Source organism: Dunckerocampus dactyliophorus, chromosome 9 (genome assembly GCF_027744805.1).
Source record: "Dunckerocampus dactyliophorus isolate RoL2022-P2 chromosome 9, RoL_Ddac_1.1, whole genome shotgun sequence".
NCBI classification, from domain to species: domain Eukaryota; kingdom Metazoa; phylum Chordata; class Actinopteri; order Syngnathiformes; family Syngnathidae; genus Dunckerocampus; species Dunckerocampus dactyliophorus.
In genome coordinates this window covers 30929281-30953217 of record NC_072827.1, presented here as the reverse complement: position 1 = coordinate 30953217, position 23937 = coordinate 30929281, and the positions used below count along the sequence as shown (strand labels likewise).

Sequence of the window (23937 nt, the reverse complement as noted above, 5' to 3'; positions counted from 1 at the left end):
CAGTGAAAAACATGCCTTAAAAAGCTTTAGTTTTGTGCGGCATTTGGGGCGGGCGGGCACTTGGCAGGGTGTGGGTAGTTTTCACGGCTCGCGACGTGATCATCGGTCGGGCGGCGGCTAATTAGCCAAAACACGGCACACGCGCCTTTGATAGCACGAACAGTGGTTGGAATCGTCAGACTGGAAGGCCGGCCGTCATCAGCTGTGGAAGAAACTGGGTTTGCCGACTGCCTGGGGTCCTATCAAGCTGCTCTTGCATCCAAAGTCTCCTTAAAGAAGGCGTCTGATCCTCTAAAGTTTCACCAGTGATTTTTAAAAAGTAAGTAAAATATGTTTTTTGTCTAAATGTATGGTTCCCCCTTCATATAATATAGCCCAGGAGTCACCAGGGTGGTGCCCGCGGGCACCAGGGAGCCCCCCACGACGAAATGAGGCGCCTGCACTGCTTTTCATTCAGGTTTTCAGTTAATAATGTGGGAACACTAGAAAGAAATGCATTCTGAAATACAAAATGTGAGTTGTGGATAACAGCATTTTGTTAGTTTTCTCTTAAAACAAACATTTGCTTTGTTTGGGTTGAAATAAGATGTTAAAATAAATGTTTTTTTAATGCTTTTTATTTAAAAGCGTACACTTAATCTATGTGATCGGTAGCGGTAGCAGTAAAGGATAGCATAAAAATCTGATCGAAGCATACCTACTTTCAATAGCTTTTGACTAAAAAGGCTACCATGAAACAGATTTACCAATTCAATCATTTTTGACAAATCACGATAGAGTGAGGCAGCGATGTTCGAACCATGATGCAGGGAGGGGCGACTGGATGTGTTTTTTGTGACATTTTTGTTAGGTGGCATGCCGTGAGATTTCAATTTTAACAACATAAAATATGTGCCTTGACTCAATAAAAGGACAGCGCTTTCGAGAACAAGCGGTGTGCATAAACATCAGGTGGCATACAATGATGGTAGTATGGACTCGTGCAAGTCAGATGTTTGTTCATGCTGCTGTGTTCTGGAACTCCATGTCCAGATAGATGTGTAGGCTAAAACACTCGGTCAATAGCATCATCTACAACCCTGTACAAAGCTCGGTCAGGTTCCTTTCTGGTTTGTGGAAACACAGGTGCTTTACCTTATATGGCAATGGATGCACATTTTTTGATGCGTCTTGTTTGTTGATGTCTGTTTTGTTTTTCATGTCTGTGGTTCACTTACTTGTGTTGCCAGCTATTTAGACAATAATGGCTGTGTGTTGACTCATTTTCAGCGGATCGTAAATCTATACTGCTATGCAAGCTACACACTGGAATGCCTAGTTTAGTTTCCGTAGCATTGCCCCTTAAGATGCCTTAAAATGCTTGCTGAAACGGGAGTAGAGCAGGCAAACCCTATTCAGGCAGTACATCAATAATAATCACAATTGTATTTTAACGTCAGACACATCCTAAGCACAAACACATTGAACAGCGTGTTGCTATTGTTTTAAAAATTGATTGTTATCGTAACACCCTGATACAATTCCATATCTCCTCCATCAACCTCGAGCACTGCATGTCCTCAACAATATGCAGGGTCAGGTTCAAAAAATGACTTTGACCTACGTGAAGTACCCTGATGCTTGGACAAGACACTCAGAGTCTTCTCAGTTTATGATGGACAGCAATGTGTTCATCGAGTGTGGTAGTGTGACCACAATGTAGATCATTGACAACAGTACGACTGCATTTAAATCATCTTCCTCTAAACCTATTCAAACATTTACTGTTTGGTAATCTAAACCCAAACACTGCCTCTTCACATGTCATGTCATGACATGTGTAGCTACATTTTACGTACATGCATACTCATAGGGTGCTATTATGATACCTGCTTCATGTAGGCATAACACATGGTCTCGGCGACACGTTTGCCTTCATCATAGCATGCTCGAGGACCAATGGGATTCACGTGGCCCCAGTACTCTTCATTCTGGGGGTGTACCTCAGGGTCTGGTGCAAAACAAAAAAAACATTTTAATATTCTGCCATCAGCACAGTAGAGGCCCTAAAGTTGGACAATCTGACCTAAACCCTACTTAAAAATTATGCATTGTAAGTCGCACAAAGATCAGGACGCAGGCATGCCACATGACGCCTCCACTGTGGGACTGTTGCTTTTTCTTTGGCTTGTTCTGTTTTGTTTTGTTTTTTAACAGAAAAGGATACTGGTTATAGGTTACAGGCTCGAGAATCCATAATGGCATATAATGCGACATAGCAACAGCATAGCAAAAAATAGAAAAACATCTCGTTCACTCTAAGTTGGTAATAAAAAGAGCTAATTTGCTAGTAGCTCCCTCTTCCTTGACCCACATAGCTAAAAAAAAAAAATTTGTGACGTTACATACAAACAGTTGTTGTTTTGATATTTTTCTAAGTTTATATCTCAAGAAATTAATGTTAATTTACAGAGATTTATGTTAGAGATTTTATTATTAAACAAATGAACATTTATGACCACACAGACACACAAATGTACAGAAAAGTGGTAGTGTTGAGTACAGATACCTATTCCCAGGTACCAGACATCTGTACCGTAAAAACGCATGCATCAGCAAGCCTCCACACACGAATTCACTTTGTCATTCGGCGGTTAACTTATCTTTATGCTTGTATTACAGTTATATGAAAACATTTCCTATACGGCTAATTCAGGTTTTAGGTTGGAATGGAATGTATTATTTATACAAACGGTTTCTAAATTCAAATAAATCAGGCCGAAAAGAGTCCTGCAAAGCCTAGTGTTCGACTTTTAAGGTTCCACTGTAGTTTGGAGAACGTTACTCTAACATTACTAGAAACCACGAAAAGAACTAACATGTTCACAGCATGTCTGCGACTAATGCTTTTTGTCCCTCATAGGGTTTCAAACGAGTCTAAAAGACCTTTCCTACATTATTTGAGCTGAGGAACCCAGAACTGAAGCGTTCTTACCTCCGTAAACCTCCGACGTAGAAGCCAAGAGGAGCCTGGCGCCCACGCGTTTGGCCAGACCTGCGGGGAGAAAAAAAAAAAAATACAAAGACAAGCTAATCCTGCAATGAACACTGGATACATGCAGTGATAATAGAAAGTGGGCTAGAGAGCACATACTCCTCCCCTCCAAGGCTACACAATCAACAGATGCATTCACATCCTTCAACCGCACAGTTCTGTGCCAAGACTGGCTCAGTTTGGTCAGGCTGAGAAGCATTTATTAGTTGACATTTAAATGTACCCATAACTCACCAAGCATGTTGAGAGTGCCGATGGTGTTCGTCTTGATGGTTTTGATGGGGTTGTACATGTAATTGGGAGGGGAGGCCGGAGAGGCCAAGTGATAGATCTGATCCACTGAGAAGAGAGGAACCAAACAAAACGTACCGCAATAAATCATCAACTTGAAATGCTCACTATGTCAGGAAAGTGTAACTGGCAGAGGAAGCTGGTGATCCAGTCTCAACTTGTTTGCGATTATTATTCGGTTCTGTACATCATTGGCCAGAAAACTGGGTTCCGCAGTTGTCCCCCCCCCACATTGCAGTTCGAATTCCCTGACTTCACTCTCACGGTTTTAAAAAAATATAATTAACACATCATGCTGTTTCGTGGTTGAATACGGCCTATTATTACTCTAAAAACATGCATATTTAAGCCAAATTTCCGTGTTGCTTGCCTTATTTAAGCATTTTTTTCAAGCATAAAAATGGCTCAATGAACTAAAATAAAGACATAAGCCATTAAGAACACGATTCAAACTGTGAATGTCATATACTACATTGGTCACTAAGTGTTTGTAATTGGCCAGTAAGTGTTCGGTGAGACTAGCACCAGACTTGATCACTGGAACAACAGGCTTTTATAGCAGGTTTGAATTATCTCACAACAAGCACAATAATAATAATACATAATAATAATAATACCAACACGGTCTACTGTTGCGGCTTTAATGCACGACAAGCTAAAACTCACATCTGAACCCCCAACGCAGAAACCGCGTTGCCAGGTTTCACGAAAGAAACAAGTGTCTAGCTCTCTGAAAACAATCTCAAAACAGGTAACTTGGAAATATTTCACTTGCAAGGAAAATTTGACCCATCTCTCAAGTGGTCTCAGTCCACTTCGATGGTGCACACCAGGGTTCGAATGATATAATTTAATTGAATAATATAATTTCAATGCACGTTCAAAGTAATGACAGCATTCATGGATTTTACTACCCGGCGGCAACCAGCAGAGAGCACAAAATTTCAGGCCCAACTTGTTTGTGCCCGCAACCGGCTTTGTAAAAATCGAAATACTGTTTCGGTATCACAGTGATCCCTCGCCATACCGAGCTTCGAATTTTCAAAATATATCAATAAATCCTCGCTGTTTTGTGGTTGACTGCAGCCTTTTAATAGTTTAAAAAAAAAAAAAAAAAAAATTGTTTTACATACTTTTGGCCTACATGAAGCGTTTTAACGCATAAAAATGGATAAACTAAATCACAATTACAATAAACTCAGAAAACGCATTGAAAGACATGCTTTGATATGTATACTACACTGGTCACTAGGTGTCAGTAATGTTACACTGATGAGATAATAGCCACCGCAGATTATTATGCCGACTATACTGGGTAACGAGAGTGTAAGGGTGACAACAGCAATGGTTTTTCATGTCTAGGGTGTGCTAACAATATTAAAAACTCTATTTAGATGGTCGTTAACAGGTTTTCTAAGCTCTATCTACAAAAAATGTGACTTATAACTAAGGATAACTACGGAAATTCAGTCATCAGAGTCGGGTGTAGTTAAATTGTAAAAGAATAGTTCTTAGTATAAAGATACAGATGTTAAAATAAATATTAACTAGGAGGTGCTCACTCAGATACCGCTCCAGGAAACGGCCCAAAATTCCCCCCAAAAATGACACCTGCAAACCAAAATGGTAGACTCCCACTGTGTTTTACAGGATAGGGTCTTTGCCGATTTTCATGCGTTTCGTCATGACAAACGTGTACCAGATTTCATGTCAATCTAATACATTGGTGGTGGGTGCTAATATTTTCTAACTCGCGATGACTCGCAACTCAGACTGTATGGAGCGTCGCGCCCGGGATGCCTAAAATATATAAAATACTGCCAGGGCAGGAAAAATTTGTTAAGGTTTTGAGCGTATTAAAGCCTTCAAAAAGGCAATTTACACTAGTTGCCGAAATGTCATGCTATCCTTCTTTAGACAGCAAAATAGCCGGGACAGAATCAACAGCGCCTCTGCTGGTTGCAGACAAGTAGTGCACCCATTTAGCCAGGTTTCATTAATCATGAATCAACAAACAATTGCACACAACTGATCCACTGCCCATCGTGTCATTTTTGTCAAGGCCGTTTCCTCACCCTCGATGTACAGCGGCTCCACCACGTCGTGATTGATGAGCTCAAAGTTCTCGTGGCCAATCCAGTGCTCCACGTTCCGTTTCCGCCCAGTGAAGAAGTTGTCCACCACGGTCACCTCATGGCCGTCCATCATCAGCTTGTCAGTCAGATGGGAGCCCACAAAGCCTGCACCACCGGTAATCTAGGGAAACAAGCAAGTGTCACCTCAAGAGGGTACAAAGTCACAGAAACAATATTACCAGACGATACATTGGGACTGTTAAAGGGGCCTTATGCAGTGGGTTCCCCGGCTGCCTACAGGGAACCAACATTCGACTGCGCTAGAAGCATTACATGCCACCCTCTTCGTGCTTTGAGTATGTTAAGGAAACATGTAAACACACGCAAGCGCATTAGTTATGTTTGTTGTCAGCTAATGACAGTGATTTGGCAAAGTTTAGCTAGTGATGACAGCTTCTATTCTAACAACAACATGAATGTAGGAGACTGCTTTGGTGTGTGTGTGTGCGCGCATGTACGAGTCATAAGTTATTTTATTCAGGCTGAACATACATTTACAACAATATTTATGCCATATAAATTGTAATTGCAGCAATCTGTTCTTTTAAACCACTATGTGGTAACAAAGCCAAACACACACACACACACACACACACACACACACACACACAAACAGAAGGCTAAGGGGTCGGTTACATGATTAAACTTTGGATACCACTGTCTATCTATTGTTACAAAATGCTCTATCAGAAGATGGTAACATGTTCAAGACAGGAAGCTTTGCTTCTTTATAATCCTTTTCAGACAAGTGATGTTTCCATTAATGATGTACTGTTACACAATTACATTTTAAAACAAGTCGAGAAAAAGAAAAGACAAAACCCCAAGCAACAAAGTTTATACATTCGGTTATAATATATTTTTACCAGCAAAGCCAAAGCAAACAGTGTGATACCCACAAAAGACCATGAAAGCAACAGCCTGCCGCAACCCAACTGTGAGTGTGATTGCACATTTTTGTCTTGTGTTTGTCTCGCATACCAAAATCCTCTTTCGATCCTTCTCTGACAAAAACTTCACAGGTGGGTATTTTTGAGAGAAACTGGAAGAGAGAAGATAAACAATGAACATCTGCAGGAGGGGCGGGGGGAAAGTACACAAGAGGGATGTCAAAACGACTATGATCAATATTTTTGTGTTACAAAGACCCGATGACACGCTCGACTCTGCTCAAATGCACAATGTGACATCTTGCTGAATCTATCACATAAAAAGCTCATGTTTCCCTAAAAGGGCGGTTCTCAGTCTGAAGATGTGGCTGCATTCTGATTTTATTTTATACTCTCATGGAGTACCTTAATGCTGCCTCAGTCCAGGCATCAGTAATAACTTTCTAGTCTTCAGTATGTTCAAATGCTCTAAAACCAATTTAAAAAAGAAAAAAGACCCGTGTGGACTAAACTTCACAGGATGTCAGGTACTTTTGCGACCACAAAGGAAAAGAGCATCAGGGTGTTATTCAGCTGTCGTTATTCCACATAAGTCACTCAGTATGGATTCCGAAAAGGCTCATGAGGTTGTACGGTACGGTCGTCCCCGGGTACGTTATGCTTCACTATCACGGTTTTTCAAATTAATAATCTCTGTTTCGTGGTTGACTACGACTGAATTAAGCATTTCAAGTATACCCTAGGTTCCCAAAGTAGGGTACGCGTACCCCCAGGGGTACACCAATTGTCATAAGGGGTACGTGAATAAAAATGAAAAACAATTAGCGGCTCACACTCACAATTTCGAGTGCACCTGAATGCCTCATGGCACAAGGAGAATGGAGCATAAAGGAGACCAAGAATGAAGATGTTCATAGCTCTGTGTACATCATATTAACAAATAAGTTGGATTATTATTTTGTGCACTAAGAGTGTTTAATCTTGTACCTCTTTATTATGATTGTTAAACTTTCCCCTTCAATTAAATAATTAAAATTAAAATTAAATAATTAAATTAATACGCAGACTTAAACTATAGCCATCGTGAGTGGACAGAAAAAGTGAAGCTCATATTCAACCCACTCAAATGCAAAAATCAAACTGGAATAAAAGATATGTAGGAGAATTACTTATTTAATTATCAGTGCTCATATGAAACTTTATCAAAATGTGACCATGCAAAATACACATTTTTGACCAGGACCTACTATAAAATGAATTAACCAATTAAGTACGGTCAATATTTCAAGTTAATTAAGATAAAAAGGTTTTTAAGTTTGCAGGGGTGGGGGGTGCATGGCTTCAGATCAAATGTCTTAAGTGGAATGTAACTGTACAAAGTTTGGGAACCACTGAAGTATACAATTGACCAATTCAACTAAAATATAACACAATCAGAAGATGTATTCAAAGACATTGTGATATGTAGTATTGTACACCGGCCACTAAGTGGCAGTAGTCACACTGAAGAGACAATAGCTACCAGGAAGTGCTGTACAGAACAATCGTTAAAAAGGCTATGCTCACCTGTATGAGTCTATATTGTGTCTTATATATGCGCCTTATAGGTCGTATTTTGTCTTACTATGTCTACTATATTGGCTAATACGAGTTTAAACAGTTTTTTCATAATCTAATTTCTCTTACTATGTCTACTATATTGGCTAATGCGAATGTAAACAGGTTTTTCATAATCTAAATATTAAAATATTTCATTAAGAAATAACCAATCCTAGTTTACAAAAATTAATTACGGTCGGGTCTGGAACCAATTATCCTCTGGTGTCTTTCAGGGTCCAAGGTTAAGTTTGTACACAAAGCAACCTGAAGTGGATTTGCTTTTTATTTTTGCAATGAGGGCATGCGCCTCTGCAGGTGTTGCACGAGACCGCCACTCTTGTAGATGTAGATCATATACACAATCACATTTATTTATAACCATTCATTCATAATCTTTTTTCCCTTGATTTTGTTTGTTTAGTTTTTTTTTTTTTACATTGTCTTGCTCAATTGTAATAACCTACCATAGAAATTCTGGACTGTTCATATCTTTGTAAGGGGGTAACCTTTCAAATTCAACAGGGTATCTAATACTTACTTTCCCTACTGTATGTGTATGTGTTCATGCTTTGAGAAAACAAATAAAAAGCACACACACCTTTGCTCCAGATCGCGTATCTTCTCTCTCAGTGGAGCCACAGCCTTGAATGACAACAGAAGCCATTAAAAACTACTTCATGTAAACCACACGGCACAGCATTCAACTAAATGTTGGGCACGCCCAGAACACCTCACCAGGGAGGTTTCCGGGAGGCATCCAGACTAGATGCCCGAGCTCTTCAACTGGCTCCTCTCGATGTGAAGGACCAGCGGCTCTCCTCTGAGCTCCTCCTGGATGACCGAGCTCCTCACCCTATCTCTTAGGGTGAGTCCAGCCACCCTACGGAGGAAACTCATTTCAGCCACTTGTATCAGCGATCTCGTTCTTTCGATCACGACCCAAAGCCCATGACCATAGGTGAGGGTGGGAACGTAGATCAACTGGTAAATTGAGAGCTTTGCCTTCCGGCTCAGCTCTCTTCACCACGTAGGTCCGGTACAGCGACCGCATGACTGCAGACTCTACGCCGATCCGCCTATCGACCTCACGCTCCAACCTTCCCTCACTCGTGAACAAGACTCCGAGATACGTGAACTCCTCCACCTGAGGCAGGACCTCCTTCCCAACCCACAAGCTCCTCCGTGACTCACCACCGTATGTTGATGAAGGGTTTTTAGTGCCCGAGTGATGCTAAAAGCTATGTTGTCTGGAGTATATGCCCCCGCTAGGGTCTCCCATGGCAAACTGGTCCGAGGTGATGGGCCAAACCAAGAGTGCTTCAGAAGACCCTATGAATAAACGCAAGAGAGGGACCGCATCACGCCCGGACATGGGATACCGGGGAGGGAGGGGTTCGCTGGCGAGCGCCTGGTGGTCAGGCCTTTTCCAGTCGGGCCCGGCCGGGCCCAGCCCGAAGAAGCCACACGTAGACCCACCACCTGCGGGGGCAAGCATAAGGGTCCGGTGCCATGTGTTTTGGTGGCGGTCGAGGGCGGGCGCCTAGGTGACCTGGTCTTCGGCCGCCATATCTGGTTCTTAGGACAAGCAGCTTGCAAAACTTTTTAATCTTTATTATCCAAAGTTCGGATAAAATAACTAAGTAAATACGATACAGACAATAAAAGTCATCATTGTATTTGTAGCGACTCAATCCATGCAAAACCTTAAAAGAAAAAGCCAATTGCGCCGTGCAGGTCCTGAACTCCATTACGGAAATGTGTTTTTCTACATGTCCTTGTTATTATTGCGCTTATTTTACGATGCCTTTGGCTGTATTGTCATCGGTGATTGTTTTTGTTTATTTTATACAAATCACATGTGCACATGAACTGTTGAAATAATGAACGCTACATCATTTGATTGAAATACTATGCACAGAAATATTGATGAATCTTGAATTAAATTGTCAATGATTTAATCTTTATATTTTTACAAGGTGCTGTTTTTGTTTTGTATGGTTCTAGTATGCACAGCAGAAAATATTGCTGCACCAGATATATTTCATTGTAAAACTGTGCTTTTGAGTTGAAACAAATGTTGGTCATTTCAATACAACACACGTTTAAAAAGGCAAGAAAATCTTTTTTTGTATAGAAAAAATATCAAACTGTGGCACAAAGGTAGCGAATTGAGTTTACACACTTATGCATTCATCCCATTGTACGCCCCCTGCCCACAGGAGTGACCACATGCACTGACATCACCCTATCGTTTAACTCCTCTTATCACAGCCGCGTCTTTAAAATTGTCATTTCAACTAACAACTGGCCAGCGGGGTACTGCCTGCAAGATGAGCGGCTAAACCCCGATGATGCATTTACAAACAGTGCTTGAAACCATAAGGTCATCATGATAATGTTGAAAAAATAAATGAATAAAAAAAACACGAGAGCACCTGCAACATGTGATAAGCCGAGCAAGTGATTAGAATGTGTGATGTGGCTGTTAAGAAGATCCCGGCATAAACAAGCATACAACCTATCAAATGTCATCGCAGAATACTGTCCAAAATCGAAAGAGCACAGTACTTGCAGTTTTCATTCGTTATGAGTCTGCTTGTGGAGCAGAGCAATATCTTATTAGCCTAATACATAGGATATCTTAATACGGAGTCGTTTTTTGTTTTGTTTGTTTGTCATACAGTAGCAGTTTTTTGCATAGACTTTGAAGAGTGTGTGAGACTGTTGACTTCTGTTGCCCCTGAAGCGAGGAAAGGCAGCCAAACTCTCTAACTGACAATGTTAACAAAGCAGCTGGGCCAGAATAAAAAAGTTGCACGTTTTTACATTGCTTTCCTGCGGCCCATTTTTGAACTGATTCAGGAAATAAGCAAACAAGCACGTTGCCCAAAGCCTCAGGATGCTCACAATTTTTGTTAAGATGGCAACACCAACGGGTCTGACACACAGACTTGATGCAGTTTGTGCCTGCCATGGTTGTAAGATGGCCGACGCGGGCAAACACGCAGGAACGTCTTCTAATTAATATAATTTGGGTAGAAGCTCAGCTACAACAAAATGTGTTTTTTTTTTTTTTGGTGCAACTTACTTCAGCAATTCTCTGCTCAATCTTCATCTCTCCGTGTTTTTGCTCTGCTCTACGACGAGGAAAAATTAGTGATAAACACAGCAGGAGAACCTGGGATGATGGCTGCAGCCACAAGCACAAGCAGAATAGAAAATTGAAAATAGGTACCTCATGTTTGTGTATGTTCCCCAGACAGCTGAAAGATGGAAAGAGAGAGGAAGCAAAATATTATCATTTGTGGAGCGTGAAAACACAACCTTGTTTAATCTAGGAACAGCCCCTGAAGAGGGCTCTATGGTGCGAGGCAGAATTTCGTCTTATCCAGGATAAGTTTGAGGATTAACTTCGGATATGCTGTACTACAATACTGGTTTACTTCTACGGTTACTTGTATTTGTATTTGTACTTTATTTATCCCACAGCGGGGAAATTCACTTGTTACAGCAGCAAGCAAGATACGCAAGTAAAGAATACAGTGTAAAGAATATGAGCTAACATGCTCAGTAATGAAGAACTCCTGCTTCGTTGTACAGTCCCTCGGCGTGACAGTTAAGTCGTCTGCTCTTCAATAAAGGAAAAGTGTGATGCCAAGCATAGAACAAGAATTGTAACATATTGTGACATATGAAAGTGGTGCACTTGGTCGGTACAATAAGGAGCGTGACTATTACTGGGCTGCACATCACATCACGTCGGGTCATATGGGTCAAAGAAGTGTATTCGTAGCTACAAGTTGGAGTGAAACGGCTGCATACATGCACTGTTCTCGCATGTGGAAATCGTCACAAGACTACAAGAACACACACCTACGCCTGTTTAAAATGCATTTTTCTAGAAATAAACCGGGGTTCAGGCTCCCTCTCTACATCACGGCTCAAACATCACGTCAGCACTTTACCACGGTTTCCCAAAAATTAAATTAACGATGGTTGTTTGGTATGGTTGAATGCGGCCTATTATTAGTAAAAAAATATATATGCATACTTAAGCAAATGTTATTTATTCTTGGTCTAAATTAAATTAAATGAAACACAAAAATGGTTACATGAACTCACGAACTAAATGGTTACATGAACTCATGAACTAAAACAGCAATGAGGCAGAAGAACCTTTGTAACTGTGAATGTAGTATTCCACATTGGCCACTAGGTGTCAGAAATTGTTCGGCGACACAGGCACCAGACATGATCACCAGAACAGGCATATTTTGTGCAGGTTTAAATGATCTCAAAACAGGCAGAGTAATAGCAACATAATTATCATAGAAATGGCACGAGCCATGACAAGCTCAAACTCAACCTCCACACATCTGGAGCATATTGGGAAGAAGGTAATGAAGCTGGATCCCATGCAAAAAAATATGGGCTCCCTGCAACAAAACATGGGCTCCTTAGTAAAGACGGTGCAGGACTTGACGGATGAAGTTCAATGTCTGAGATTGGAGAACAAAGAATTACAGGAAAGTAATGCAGCCCTGAGAGCCACTCTCAAAAAAGAGACTGAAGAAAAAGACTAAATCATTGAGCAACTGAAAACCACCACTGAGCTATAAAGTATCAGAACAAGTGAACGATATGTTCCTGACGGGGCTTCGAATCAAACCTAGGTCCTATGCCAAGGCAGTGGCGATAAGGCTGAAGCAGACGAAATGGATGTCGCCTCAATGGAGCAACAAGTTGTCACCTTTTTGCAATCTGATGAGGTGGACGTAGACATCCAAACTATTGATACTTGGATCGCACTGTATGGCAGGATCAGCACTACACCTGTAATGATCGTCAAGTTCACTAACAGGAAATTCAAGACTGCACTGCTGAAACAAGAAAAGAAGCTGAAAAGGTACAAACGTCTACATGAGTGACCACCTGACAAAGCACAATGCTGAAAGCGCTAAGAAAGCACGTGATCTGAGTAAGCAAGGAAGGATCAGAGGAACATGGAGTGCAAACTGCAAAATCAAAAAAACGCCAAGCATTTTGTGATGTCTGATTTTTTGGGGAAGGCATTTTTGTGATGCAAATATTTTAATCTTTTGAACACTTATTGTTTTGAGAAGCCAAACTCTTTACTTAATTGTCCCCAGCAACTAAGTGGAACTACGTTCTTCTACGTTCAGACCAGAACTGGACTTAGGAGACCAAGTGGGGGGGAAGTTGCTGTTATTGGACTACAATGATGATGGGGATGCCATACAACTTCATGTCAAAAAATCTGAACTATTCCTTTCAGTAAAACTAAAATAATGATATTTGGAAATAGCAGAAAGGATACATATGATCAAATAGAAACAGACGGAGTGGACATGGAAAGAGTGAAAGAAAATACATTTCTGGGGATCATAATAGACGAAAAAATGAGTTGGAAATCTCATATAAAAAATATACAACAAAAGGTGGCAAGAAATACTCCATGCCATACATTGGTCTCTACCAAGAAATTTCTGCAATAGAAGAAGATCAAAGTTCTCGAAAAGTGGCCCGCACAGTCCCCAGACATGAACATGATTGAGCATGTTTGGGCTGTAAGACAAAGCCAAAGAATCTAGATGACCTGTGGAAGGCACGTGAGGCCGCGTTTTATGCCATCCCAGATGCCTTCATCAACCAGTTGTACGAGTCCCTGCCCAGCCGAATGTCAACTGTCATCCAAGCAAAGGGAAGCCACAGCCGATACTGAAATGATCAAATCTCTCATGGTAAAAATGTTCAACATGCTTGTTGCTGATGCTTTGATGTTGTTCTGAAACAAAGAAATGTTTGTTGAATAAATTTCAATAGTGTAAAACGTGACAAGACTTTTGTCCAGCTAATAAGCTGTCTATCTGTGACTATTACGTATCTGATTCAAGACGGTTCGAAGACACGTCGTGTCATTTTTACCAGAGAATGCCAAAACTACAATGATTCATATTGAACCATAGTTCTCAACAATAGGAGGATTAGTTAGGGAGTTATGAGATTTTTACTTCATACTGTCTACCTATGACAAGACTTTTGTCCATGACTATATTATATATTATTATACTATATTATACTATATTATGTGCTTAAAGGTGAAAATATTAGGAACACAAAAAATATGTGATAGTGCAACTCAGGCTGTACTGTACACGCTCTCGATTAGCAAATTACAAGCAAATGTTAGACACCTCAGAGAATTGTTGTCTTCATACAGGTGGAAATACTTACAAACAATGTAGGCGATCAGAGCGAAGGCGAAAAGGAGCTTCATCATTCTTCTATTTAAGCCTGATATCAGCCAGACGACCCGCTTCATCCTCCGATAAATGCAACCAGAACCAGGAGAGCAACAAGCCACACGTCCGGATCCAGCTAAAGCATGACGGCTTGCAAAGTTGTTACAAGGAGTATCAACCGTTAGTTTGTAAAAACCCGTCTGATGCTGGTGCTGCCAATACTACGTCAACACCAGTCAGGAGCAGTTTACGTGGCTAAAGGAGTAGCACACACAGATAACATCTGTGCTCAAGTGGCTATACTATAAAACGAAATCTTTACCACTTTTTCATTTCAGTCACTGTCTCCCTTTTAATTGTCTTCTTAGGAAGACAAGTCAAACATCACTATCTTTATTACAGAGTTGACGCCAGAGTAGAAAAAAATGACTGAGAATCCGGATAAGCTAGCAACCTATTTGCTCACTTGCACAAGGTAACTAGCTACAAAACGAAATTGCCGCCATTAAATTAAAATAAAAAAATCGGCCCCTGTTCTCGTGGTAGACGGGCGTTACGCCATGAAAATGATATCAATTCCTCCATGTAACTTGGTCGAATTTTGCACGTCTTCTTCCTATACTTGATGGAGTCTTTTTCTTCTACGACGGCTTTTCGCGCCTAGCTTACTATGAATTGACGTAACACCGCCACCTCTGGTAAGGAGAATGTATAACAACTTATTAAGAGAATACACGCCTCAGGTTTCTATAAACAAATGTAAAAAGGTACACATTTAATTCATTCAACGATTTTGTGTGATTTTTTCTCCTGTTGTATTAAGATAAGACACTGTATACATTATGTGTATTACGTACAGTACATCAAGGCTATTCAACTCATTTGTTCAGGGAAAGCTTAGCCATGGGGCCAGACTTCCTCCTTCACTATTTTCACTATTCACTTCACTTACTGTGTATACAACGTCAATGCAAGGATCTGGCATGCTTAAAATTATTACTTCCCCAAATAGTTAATAGTCATAAATATAGTAATAAAGTTATAAAACAGAAGCAACCTCTCTACATGTCAGCAGCACTCTGCTGTTTTTATGCACTTACTGCACAAACACCAGTCAAAGATCTTCTGTATGACAGCAGTGGTCTGCTGTTTTTAAGGACATGCAGCAAAAATACTTGTTAAAGATCCTGTAAATCAGTGGCCCCCAAACTTATCACAGTTGCGTACGCCTTGCGGACTGATCACTGGTGGTGTTGAAACATCATACAGAAGAGAGGTGGCGGACCTCATAGCTTGGTGTCGTGATAACAATCTCCTTCTCAATACAGATAAGACTAAAGAGATGATCATTGACCCAAGAACAAGGGAAAAGGAGCCGCATAGACCCCTGTTTATTGATGAGACTGAGGTGGAGAGGGTGAAAACCTTCAAGTTCCTTGGCACACACATCAGCGAGGACCTCACCTGGTCTCACAACACCCAACAAATTCTGAAGAAGTCCCAAAGGAGACTGTACTTCCTGAGAAGACTGATGAAATTTGGCATGTCCACCACAATCCTGAGTTGCTTCTACAGATGCACTATGGAAAGTGTCCTTACCGCCTCCATCACTGTTTGGTACGGTAACTGTACAACACGTGATAGGAAGGCACTCCAGCGGGTGATCAAGACCTCACAGAACATTGTTGGGGCAGCCCTCCCCTCACTGCAAGACATTTATAAAACTAGAGTCCTACGCAGAACACACAACCTCATCAAGGACAGCACACATCCACAACACTCATTATTCACACTCCTACCATCAGGCAGACGCTACAGGAGTTTGAAGTCCAAAACCACAAGGCTGGCAAACAGCTTTTACCCACAGGCCATCAGGCTTCTCAACGAAGCACTCACACACGCCGCATGCAACACACACACACACACTCATAGCACTTTTATTTATTTATTTATTTATTTGTTTGTTTATTTATTTATTTATTTATTTATTTATTTATTTATTTATCTATCTGTATTAATGTCTCTTCTGTTGTTGTTGCTTAATTTATTGGTATTTATGTTTCTTATGTTCTTATTCTTTCTTGTGTTTTCTTTCTTTTCTTGGGAGAATGAACAGAATAAGAATTTCATTGCATAGTATAACTACCTGTTTTACTATGCATATGACAATAAAACTCTTGAATCTTGAATCTTCAGACATCTGACTGGAGGTCATGTACCCTCTACACCTGCATGTGCCCTCTACTCCTGTAAATGAATGTGCTTTGACTCTTGTAGCGTTTTCATACTGGGCGCTACAGTTTCAGACCACATAAAACACAGCGGTTTGGCACTTATGACCTGCTTCTTTTGTGTGTCTTCCATTATTGTACCCTCAACCTCAGTGTCAGCTTCCTCTCAATGAAGATGTCCCTCTTTGTCATCCACTTGCTTCTTCCCTGATGTTTGAGCCCTTGTATTTCCCGGTTCCATGAATTTTACTTCCATTTGTTACATATAAAAAAGCTCTGTATTGCATTGTATTTTAGGGCTTCAGCAAATACGAGCTCCCAGTGGCTCTGTATCTTCAATATGGAACTTCTAGCAATATTCTTTTACTATAAATCCCTCAGTGATTCCACTTTGATTGGATGCTGTGCATCACAGCAGATGTGTGGTTGATAACTGTCAATATGAGCCAGCAAGGTGCCAATCAATGAAACATAGATGACTTAACATTGTTGGTTATGGCAAAGAAATGTTAAGCTAAGTAAGTAAGCAAGTTCTGCTGCTTTATTCACAGTCATTGTTCAGACAAAACCCGACACGTGCTTTTGTATGTATGCAGAGTTTTTGTCGTCTCTCGCCACATTTCGCAGCTTCACTACATCACGGTTTTTCAAAACTAAATTAATTAATCATGCTGTTTCGTGGTTAAATGCATATTTAATCAAATTGTACTGATTTTTGCCTAAATTTGGCATTTTCAAACATAACAATGACTAAATGAAGTAGGCCTAAGGCATTAAGAAGACGCATTGAAATTGTGGTTTGTAGTATTCTACACTGGTCACACACATAAGCACGTGTTTTTTTATGTTGGCTTATTTTCTCTGACTATATCTCCTATATTGGATAATATGAGTGTCAGGGTGACTATAGGGGTTTTATTTCATGTCTTGAGGGCTCTAATAATGTTGAAATCCGTATTTAGAAGGTCGTGAACAGGTTTTCTATGCTCTAACTATGAAAATATTCCATCCATCCATCCATCTTCTGGGCCGCTTATCCTCACTGGGGACATGGGTATGCTGGAGCCTATCCCAGCTGACTTCAGGCGAGAGGCGGGGTACACCATGGACTTGTCGCCAGCCAATGGCAGGGCACATATAGACAAACAACCAAAATTTATAAATTTAGAAACAAAGGAATCCTACTTTGCGGAAATTCACTTGTCATAGTCGGGCCTGGAATCAGTTAATTGCGATAAGCAAGGGATTACTGTATACTGAAAAGTGACAAAAAGACAGGAAACTTGACTGTGATGCTCAGCCTGGGGATCGATTGTAAGTGAAATTAGCAATCAATTAATTATTTTTGTAATTTTTTTAATGGGTGGGAGAATCTCTGTGAATGTTCTGGACGCCTGTGTCCATACCAGATGATCTGAATAATGGCGCTTTACTGTTTTTTAAGGGCCTACTGCAAAAACAGTAGTCAAAGATCCTCTATATGGCAAGAGCACTCTGCTGTTTATAGGAATCTATTGCAAAAACAATAGTCAAAGATCCTCTATACCAGTGGTTCTCAACTGGTTTGGCTGTGGAGCCCACCATCACGCCTCAATGACAAGAGGTTACCCCAATTGCGGGATTTGACACAAACATCTCATATAGAGTAGAGGGTCTGTTTTCAACACAACGTGAGCCGCAGCGCTGAGATGCTGTCTCTTTATTCCGTGCTCTTCTCCAGCAGTTATCGGACAGATGGCACATAAGTCTCCACTGGATGTCCCTTCTCTCCCACTCAAACTTGACAAAGCCGCCCAGAAACATGGCATGCACCTTGCAGAGGCACAGACAAGAATGTGAGGTGCACTCACAGACATTGGGTCATTATTTCATAATTATTACAATTACAAATGTTATTATTATCATAATTATTTTATTTTTTCCCTAGGCAAAGACCCGCAACCCACTTGACCCACCACTTGAGAACCACTGCTCGATGTGACATGGGAGCTGCTGTTTTTAAAGGCCTTACTGAAAAAACAGCAGTCAAAGAGCTCTATATGACATCAAAGAATTCAATTGTGAGTCATTTCTGGTTGATGAAACGTGTCTTCAAGGAGTGGAATCAAAATTCAGTGCACTACTTGACTCCAACCAGCAGAGGCGCTGTTGACTCACTCTCAACTAGTTTCCTGTCAAAAGAGGGGAATGTGATGAATATGTCGAGCAACAGCCCACACCGTGCCGCAACTCCTGCGGGCCGCGTCTTTCTGATCAACGCTTCACTTTCATGAAACGAGGAGCTTTGAACAATCAGACAGAAAACCTCCCATCCCAGTGAAAAAGAATATTTCAAAACGTTAATCGTTCATTTTTCCCATAGTCAGTCAAGGGCATCTACTTTAATGCCAACTTGACGCTCCCTTCGTAAGAATTCTACCCTTTTCCACATTTACCGCTCGCAAACAGATTTCAAGTGAGTTTTAGCTCTGGAGGAAGCAGCTCCACTTTCTCTTAAGAGAGGGTAGGAGGAGAGACGTAAAACTTACGTTTTATCTGTGGTTCATCTGTGATGACTTTTGGCAGGAAGCTGCAGCTTCAATAGAGGAGATTAATAGCGTTGCCCTGTAGATAACCGCCATCTGAGCCATGCTCCCCCTAACCCCCATCCCCTACTTTCATGATTCATGTAACAGCGGTTAAAAAAAGAATCTATAGGAGGGATGTGAGGAACAGAAATCAAGCATGTGTTTGAAAAGATATGGGGAAAAAATATACAGAGTAGTGCGTCTGTGTAGGCTCTCAGTCGTACAGGAGTTGTCCATCGAGGAAAAGGCTTCTTGAGACGTCATCTGTACTTCTGTGTAGAAGGTGTCGGACGTTTCGCTCCTGATCCGAAGAGCTTCGTCAGCAAACTAATAAGTGCTGGTAGCTTAGGCCTTAAATACAGTAAGAGTGGGTGGAATTGGTGTGCCAACACCCTCCTCCTATTGGTTCGTTACACTAAGCCTGGGCGGAGCAGTGGTATAATCCTAACCTGTTATTCACACCTACGATAAAAGGGAAGTGTCGCTCCCTGAATTGGGTATGAACGACTCTGATACTGGCTTGTTAGCATCTATTGTTCTGGCTCGGCCCTGCCTTCACCTCATTTGCAAGACTAAGAGCTGTGGGTTTTGGTCTCAGTAACCTGCTGAACACAGGGTCCAAATTAAACCTCAAACCACCATTCCGATTCAATGATGGGTTCTGTTGTTTGACAAAAATAGCTTCCTTTACTCCTCTTTCAAACCATCTGTTTTCTTTGGCCAAAATCTTTACCTCGCTGTCCTGAAAAGAGTGATTGGTAGCTTTCAGGTGTAGATGTACTGCTGATTGAGGACCACTAGCATTGTCCCTGCGATGTTGATAAAGCCTTTTATCGTAGGTGTGAATAACAGGTTAGGATTATACCACTGCTCCGCCCAGGCTTAGTGTAACGAACCAATAGGAGGAGGGTGTTGGCACACCAATTCCACCCACTCTTACTGTATTTAAGGCCTAAGCTACCAGCACTTATTAGTTTGCTGACGAAGCTCTTCGGATGAGGAGCGAAACGTCCGACACCTTCTACACAGAAGTACAGATGACGTCTCAAGAAGCCTTTTCCTCGATATACAGAGTAGTTAAATTACGCACAGTATGTTTCCACGGGTAGAACCTGTGATGCATTCATTCATTCATTCATTCGCTTGTCACCTGTGATGCAATTATGAGCAATTACAGAACAACATCAACCCAATTATGTGGTAGCATTTGCAGGATGGAGACATCTACGCAGCGCATGAAAAGAATGTTAATGAGTTTGGAAAGTGACTGCATATGTGTTCACGAAAACATACAGCGGAACCTTGGTTAGCATCATTAATCCATTCCAGAAGGTTCAACTCTAACCGAAATGGACGCTAAACGAATCAGTTTTTCCCATAAAAATAACGTAACTCCAACTAATCCATTCCAGAAAGCCAAAAATGTTAACACAATAATAATAATAATAATAGTAATAATGGATCAGATTTGATACAGTGAAGGGGACCTGACACGTTTTTATAGTTTTACATGCAGAAAGCAATTCACAATGCATACAAATACATATAAATTAGGGGTGACCAAGGGCCACATACCACAACTACGTTTCTCATCACCAAAATCCGACCAGAACTCGTGAGTCCGGTTCTGGTCGGGGATCAGTGACAAGGAACGTAGTTCCGCTTAGTTGCTGGGGCCATTTAAGTAAAGAGTTTGGCTTCTCAAAAGAATATGCGTTCAAAAGAGTACATTTGCATCACAAAAATGCCTTCTCAAAAAAAAATCTGACCTCACAAATCGCCCGGTGTTGCATTTGTCTCCCGCCATAAGGGGTAAGTCACTGTTGATGCACCACGCTGCTGATGGGGATATCATACAACTTCATGTAAAAAAATCTGAAACCATCCCTTTAAGATACGTGAATAGTAAAATACAAAACACCAGAAACATTTATTCATTGGCTGCAATTTGGCAGGTTTCATTCCACGACCAACGATGTCTCATAATGAGCAACGATCATGCCATCTTTGACTTTTCTACTCTTGGCATATGTTCCGCGCGATGTTATATCACTGGCTGATAAAAAATTCCTCCAGGATCATTTATTGAATAAGCCATCTGTCTGAGAAGATGTTTGGTAACGGACCATATGACAGCTGTTTTGACATAGAAGGGAAAAATAAAAGTTCAACACGGAGCTTATCTCTTCATTTGTGGCCTCAAGCAATTACTGTATTGACGATGAAACTTGAGGAAGCAGGCGTTTGGAAAACAGTGCAGCAAAGACTCATTAAAAGTGCTGAACGACAACAGCCACTAGGCTGCTGCTGTACATGCCGGCTGTGCTTTGGTGTGGTTTATTTGTTTACATTACACAGTTCTACATGTCCCAAAAGGAAGCAGAGTTTATTTCATCCTAACCCTTCTATGCGTCTTAATTTATTCACACATCTTTTACACGTTGACATTTAGAAAATTTTGTTTACTTTGTTTACTTACATTTAAATTGTGTTCACTTCCTGTGTAAGAAACGAAAGGAATGTGTTGAAAAGAATAAACTGTGTGTTGTACTTACTGTATGTTCCCTGTCAAAGATCCTTTATATGTCAAGAACGCTCTGCTATTTGAAAGGACCTACTGGTAAAAATCTTGTCAAAGATCCTCAACATGACAGGACCACTCTGCTGTTTTTAAGGACCAGCTGTAAAAATGCTAGTCAAAGATCCTGCAATGCAGTTTTTAGCAATCTGCTGCAAAAACACTAGTCAAAGATCCTCTATTTGATAGAAATGCTCAGCTGTTTTTAAAAACCTACTGCAAAAACCAAAGATCCTCTATATAACATTAATTCTCTGCTGTTTTTAAGGATCTACTGTAAAAACACTAGTCAAAGATCCGCTATATAACAGCAGCTGTCTGCTGTTTTCAAGCACCATTCTGCAAAAAAGCTGGTCAAAGATCTTCTACATCGCAGGAGTGGTAGAGTGTTTTTAAGAACCTACTGCAAAAATGCTAGTCAAAGATCCTGCACTGCTCTTTTTAGGAAGCAGCTGCAAAGGCACTAGTCTAAGATCCGCTATATAACAGGAGTAGTCTGCTCGTTCAAGCACCTGCTGCAAAAATACTCGTCAAAGACCCTCTATAGCAGGGGTGCCCATTATGTTGATGGTGAGCTACCGGCCAATCACGAAGGTAGCTTGGGTAGATTGCATAAACATCACTTTGAAGCTGCTATATGACATCAGTCAGCTGACATTAAGCTCCCCTCCTGATTCGCTGTTGCTTCTTCGCGGCTAAGATTAAATGGTGACCTGACGTCTCGATCTGCACATAGAGATGCAATGTTCATCTTTTTATATATTATTCTGATTACTCAGCGGTAAGAAGCCTCTATCGATAACAAAAGTTACCCGTCCACTTGGGGCGGCTAGTTATGTTGAAAAGAAAGCAAATTGTTTGATGGCTTTGCTTCGCGTCCTGAACTCCACTATAGAAATGCGTGTTTTTTACACTTCCGTTTGTTACACTATAATTTCATGATGAACTGGAAAATGTGCCTATTGTTGGAACCTTTTTATTACGTTGCCTTGACTTCGGCTGCATTGTCTTTTGCATAATCATTTTCATTTCTTGTATATCTGTAATGTTTGATAGCAAATGCTAACTGGACATAATACATGAACTGTGTGTCGAATTAACTCTACGTAGCTTTTTCGACTGACATATTACCGGTACACAGTTTATGTACACAACTATTGAGGAATTATGCGTAATTATCTCTATTCCCATAAGGAATTGAATTGTGAATTATTGAATAATATCAAATACAACTATTACCTGTAAACTTTGAAACTGTGAATGTGAAATACTAATCATTAGTATGTGTTTCAAAGTATACAGTTAGATTTAAAACATATGTTATATGTTTTATAGTAAAAAATTGTAACTTGGGGCCGCACGGTGGCCGAGTGGTTTGCATGTTGGCCACATAGTATGGAGATCGGGTTAGGGTGTGTGGAGTTTGCATGTTCTCCCCATGCACGTGTGGGTTTCCTCCCGCATTCCAAAAACATGCATGTTAGGTTAATTGGCGATTCTAAATTGCCCGTGAATGTTTGTCTACATGTGCCTTGCGACTGGCTGGCGACCAGTCCAGGCTTTACCCCTCTCGCCCAAAGTAGCATACCCTGCGACCCTAATGAGGATAAGCGGCATAGAAAATGGATGGACTTGTAACTTGCTGAAAAAGCGTGTGCAGCCCTGATATACATGTATAATGTACATACATAGTCATTTATAAATATTGTAAATATACAGTATATATTTTCTGTATTAATAGCAGGCAATAGATCTTAGGGACTTGGTCATTTTAAAAGTAACTCGCAGGCTGAAAAAGCTCTTCAAAGATCCTCTATATCAGTGGTCCCCAACCTTTTTTGACCCACGGACCGGCTTGTGTTCCCACAAATCTCCCGCCGACCAGGGGCGGGGTTTAGTACATTATAGCGACCTAATTTATCTTATTTATTTATTGTGTAAAACTAAGACATGAATAACATCAAATTAAAAGCACAAAATGAATGCCGACCCACCATCCACCAGTTCAAGTTCCAGCCAAGTTTTTCCAGAAAGATTATTACATCGCTGTTTGACGTGTGTAGTAAGAGGCAGTGCACTAGCATGAATTAACTTAAGACAAATGTGCACATTAGCACTCAATACGTCATCAAAACTTACCTTTATGCATTCCCACATAGTATCAGCATTTGATACCAAATATGAGGTGAAAGAAAAATGGTAAAAATACAGTAGTAGTCTATCTGTGCGGAATGAGATAAAGTTAGCACACGCACAATGGACACGCATCAAGTGAGACGGATGTAACAGAGAGAATCCGGCGACCTTTCAAAATAAAAAATAAAAAAATAAAATAATGGAAATTATTTT

General features: G+C 40.7%; 1 protein-coding gene across 4 annotated transcripts in view; it reads right to left on the bottom strand.

The window, feature by feature from the left end:
* The window catches only part of uxs1 (UDP-glucuronate decarboxylase 1), a 39329-nt gene extending 15507 nt beyond the window's left edge, over positions 1–23822 (bottom strand). The window contains exons 1-9 of one of the 4 annotated variants that reach the window (XM_054787541.1): positions 23728–23822; positions 11185–11212; positions 11038–11086; positions 8548–8591; positions 6442–6502; positions 5401–5581; positions 3269–3373; positions 2975–3034; positions 1869–1990 (exon numbers count right to left, since the gene is read on the bottom strand). In XM_054787541.1, coding sequence (XP_054643516.1) covers positions 1869–1990; positions 2975–3034; positions 3269–3373; positions 5401–5581; positions 6442–6502; positions 8548–8591; positions 11038–11086; positions 11185–11212; positions 23728–23737 — 660 coding nt within the window. In that variant the 5' untranslated portion in view covers positions 23738–23822. Of the gene's footprint in view, positions 1–1868; positions 1991–2974; positions 3035–3268; positions 3374–5400; positions 5582–6441; positions 6503–8547; positions 8592–8684; positions 8830–11037; positions 11087–11184; positions 11213–14204; positions 14860–23727 lie in introns of those variants that run through there. The other 3 variants (XM_054787540.1, XM_054787542.1, XM_054787543.1) reach the window with 3 other exon arrangements.
* Positions 23823–23937: the final 115 nt, after the last annotated feature.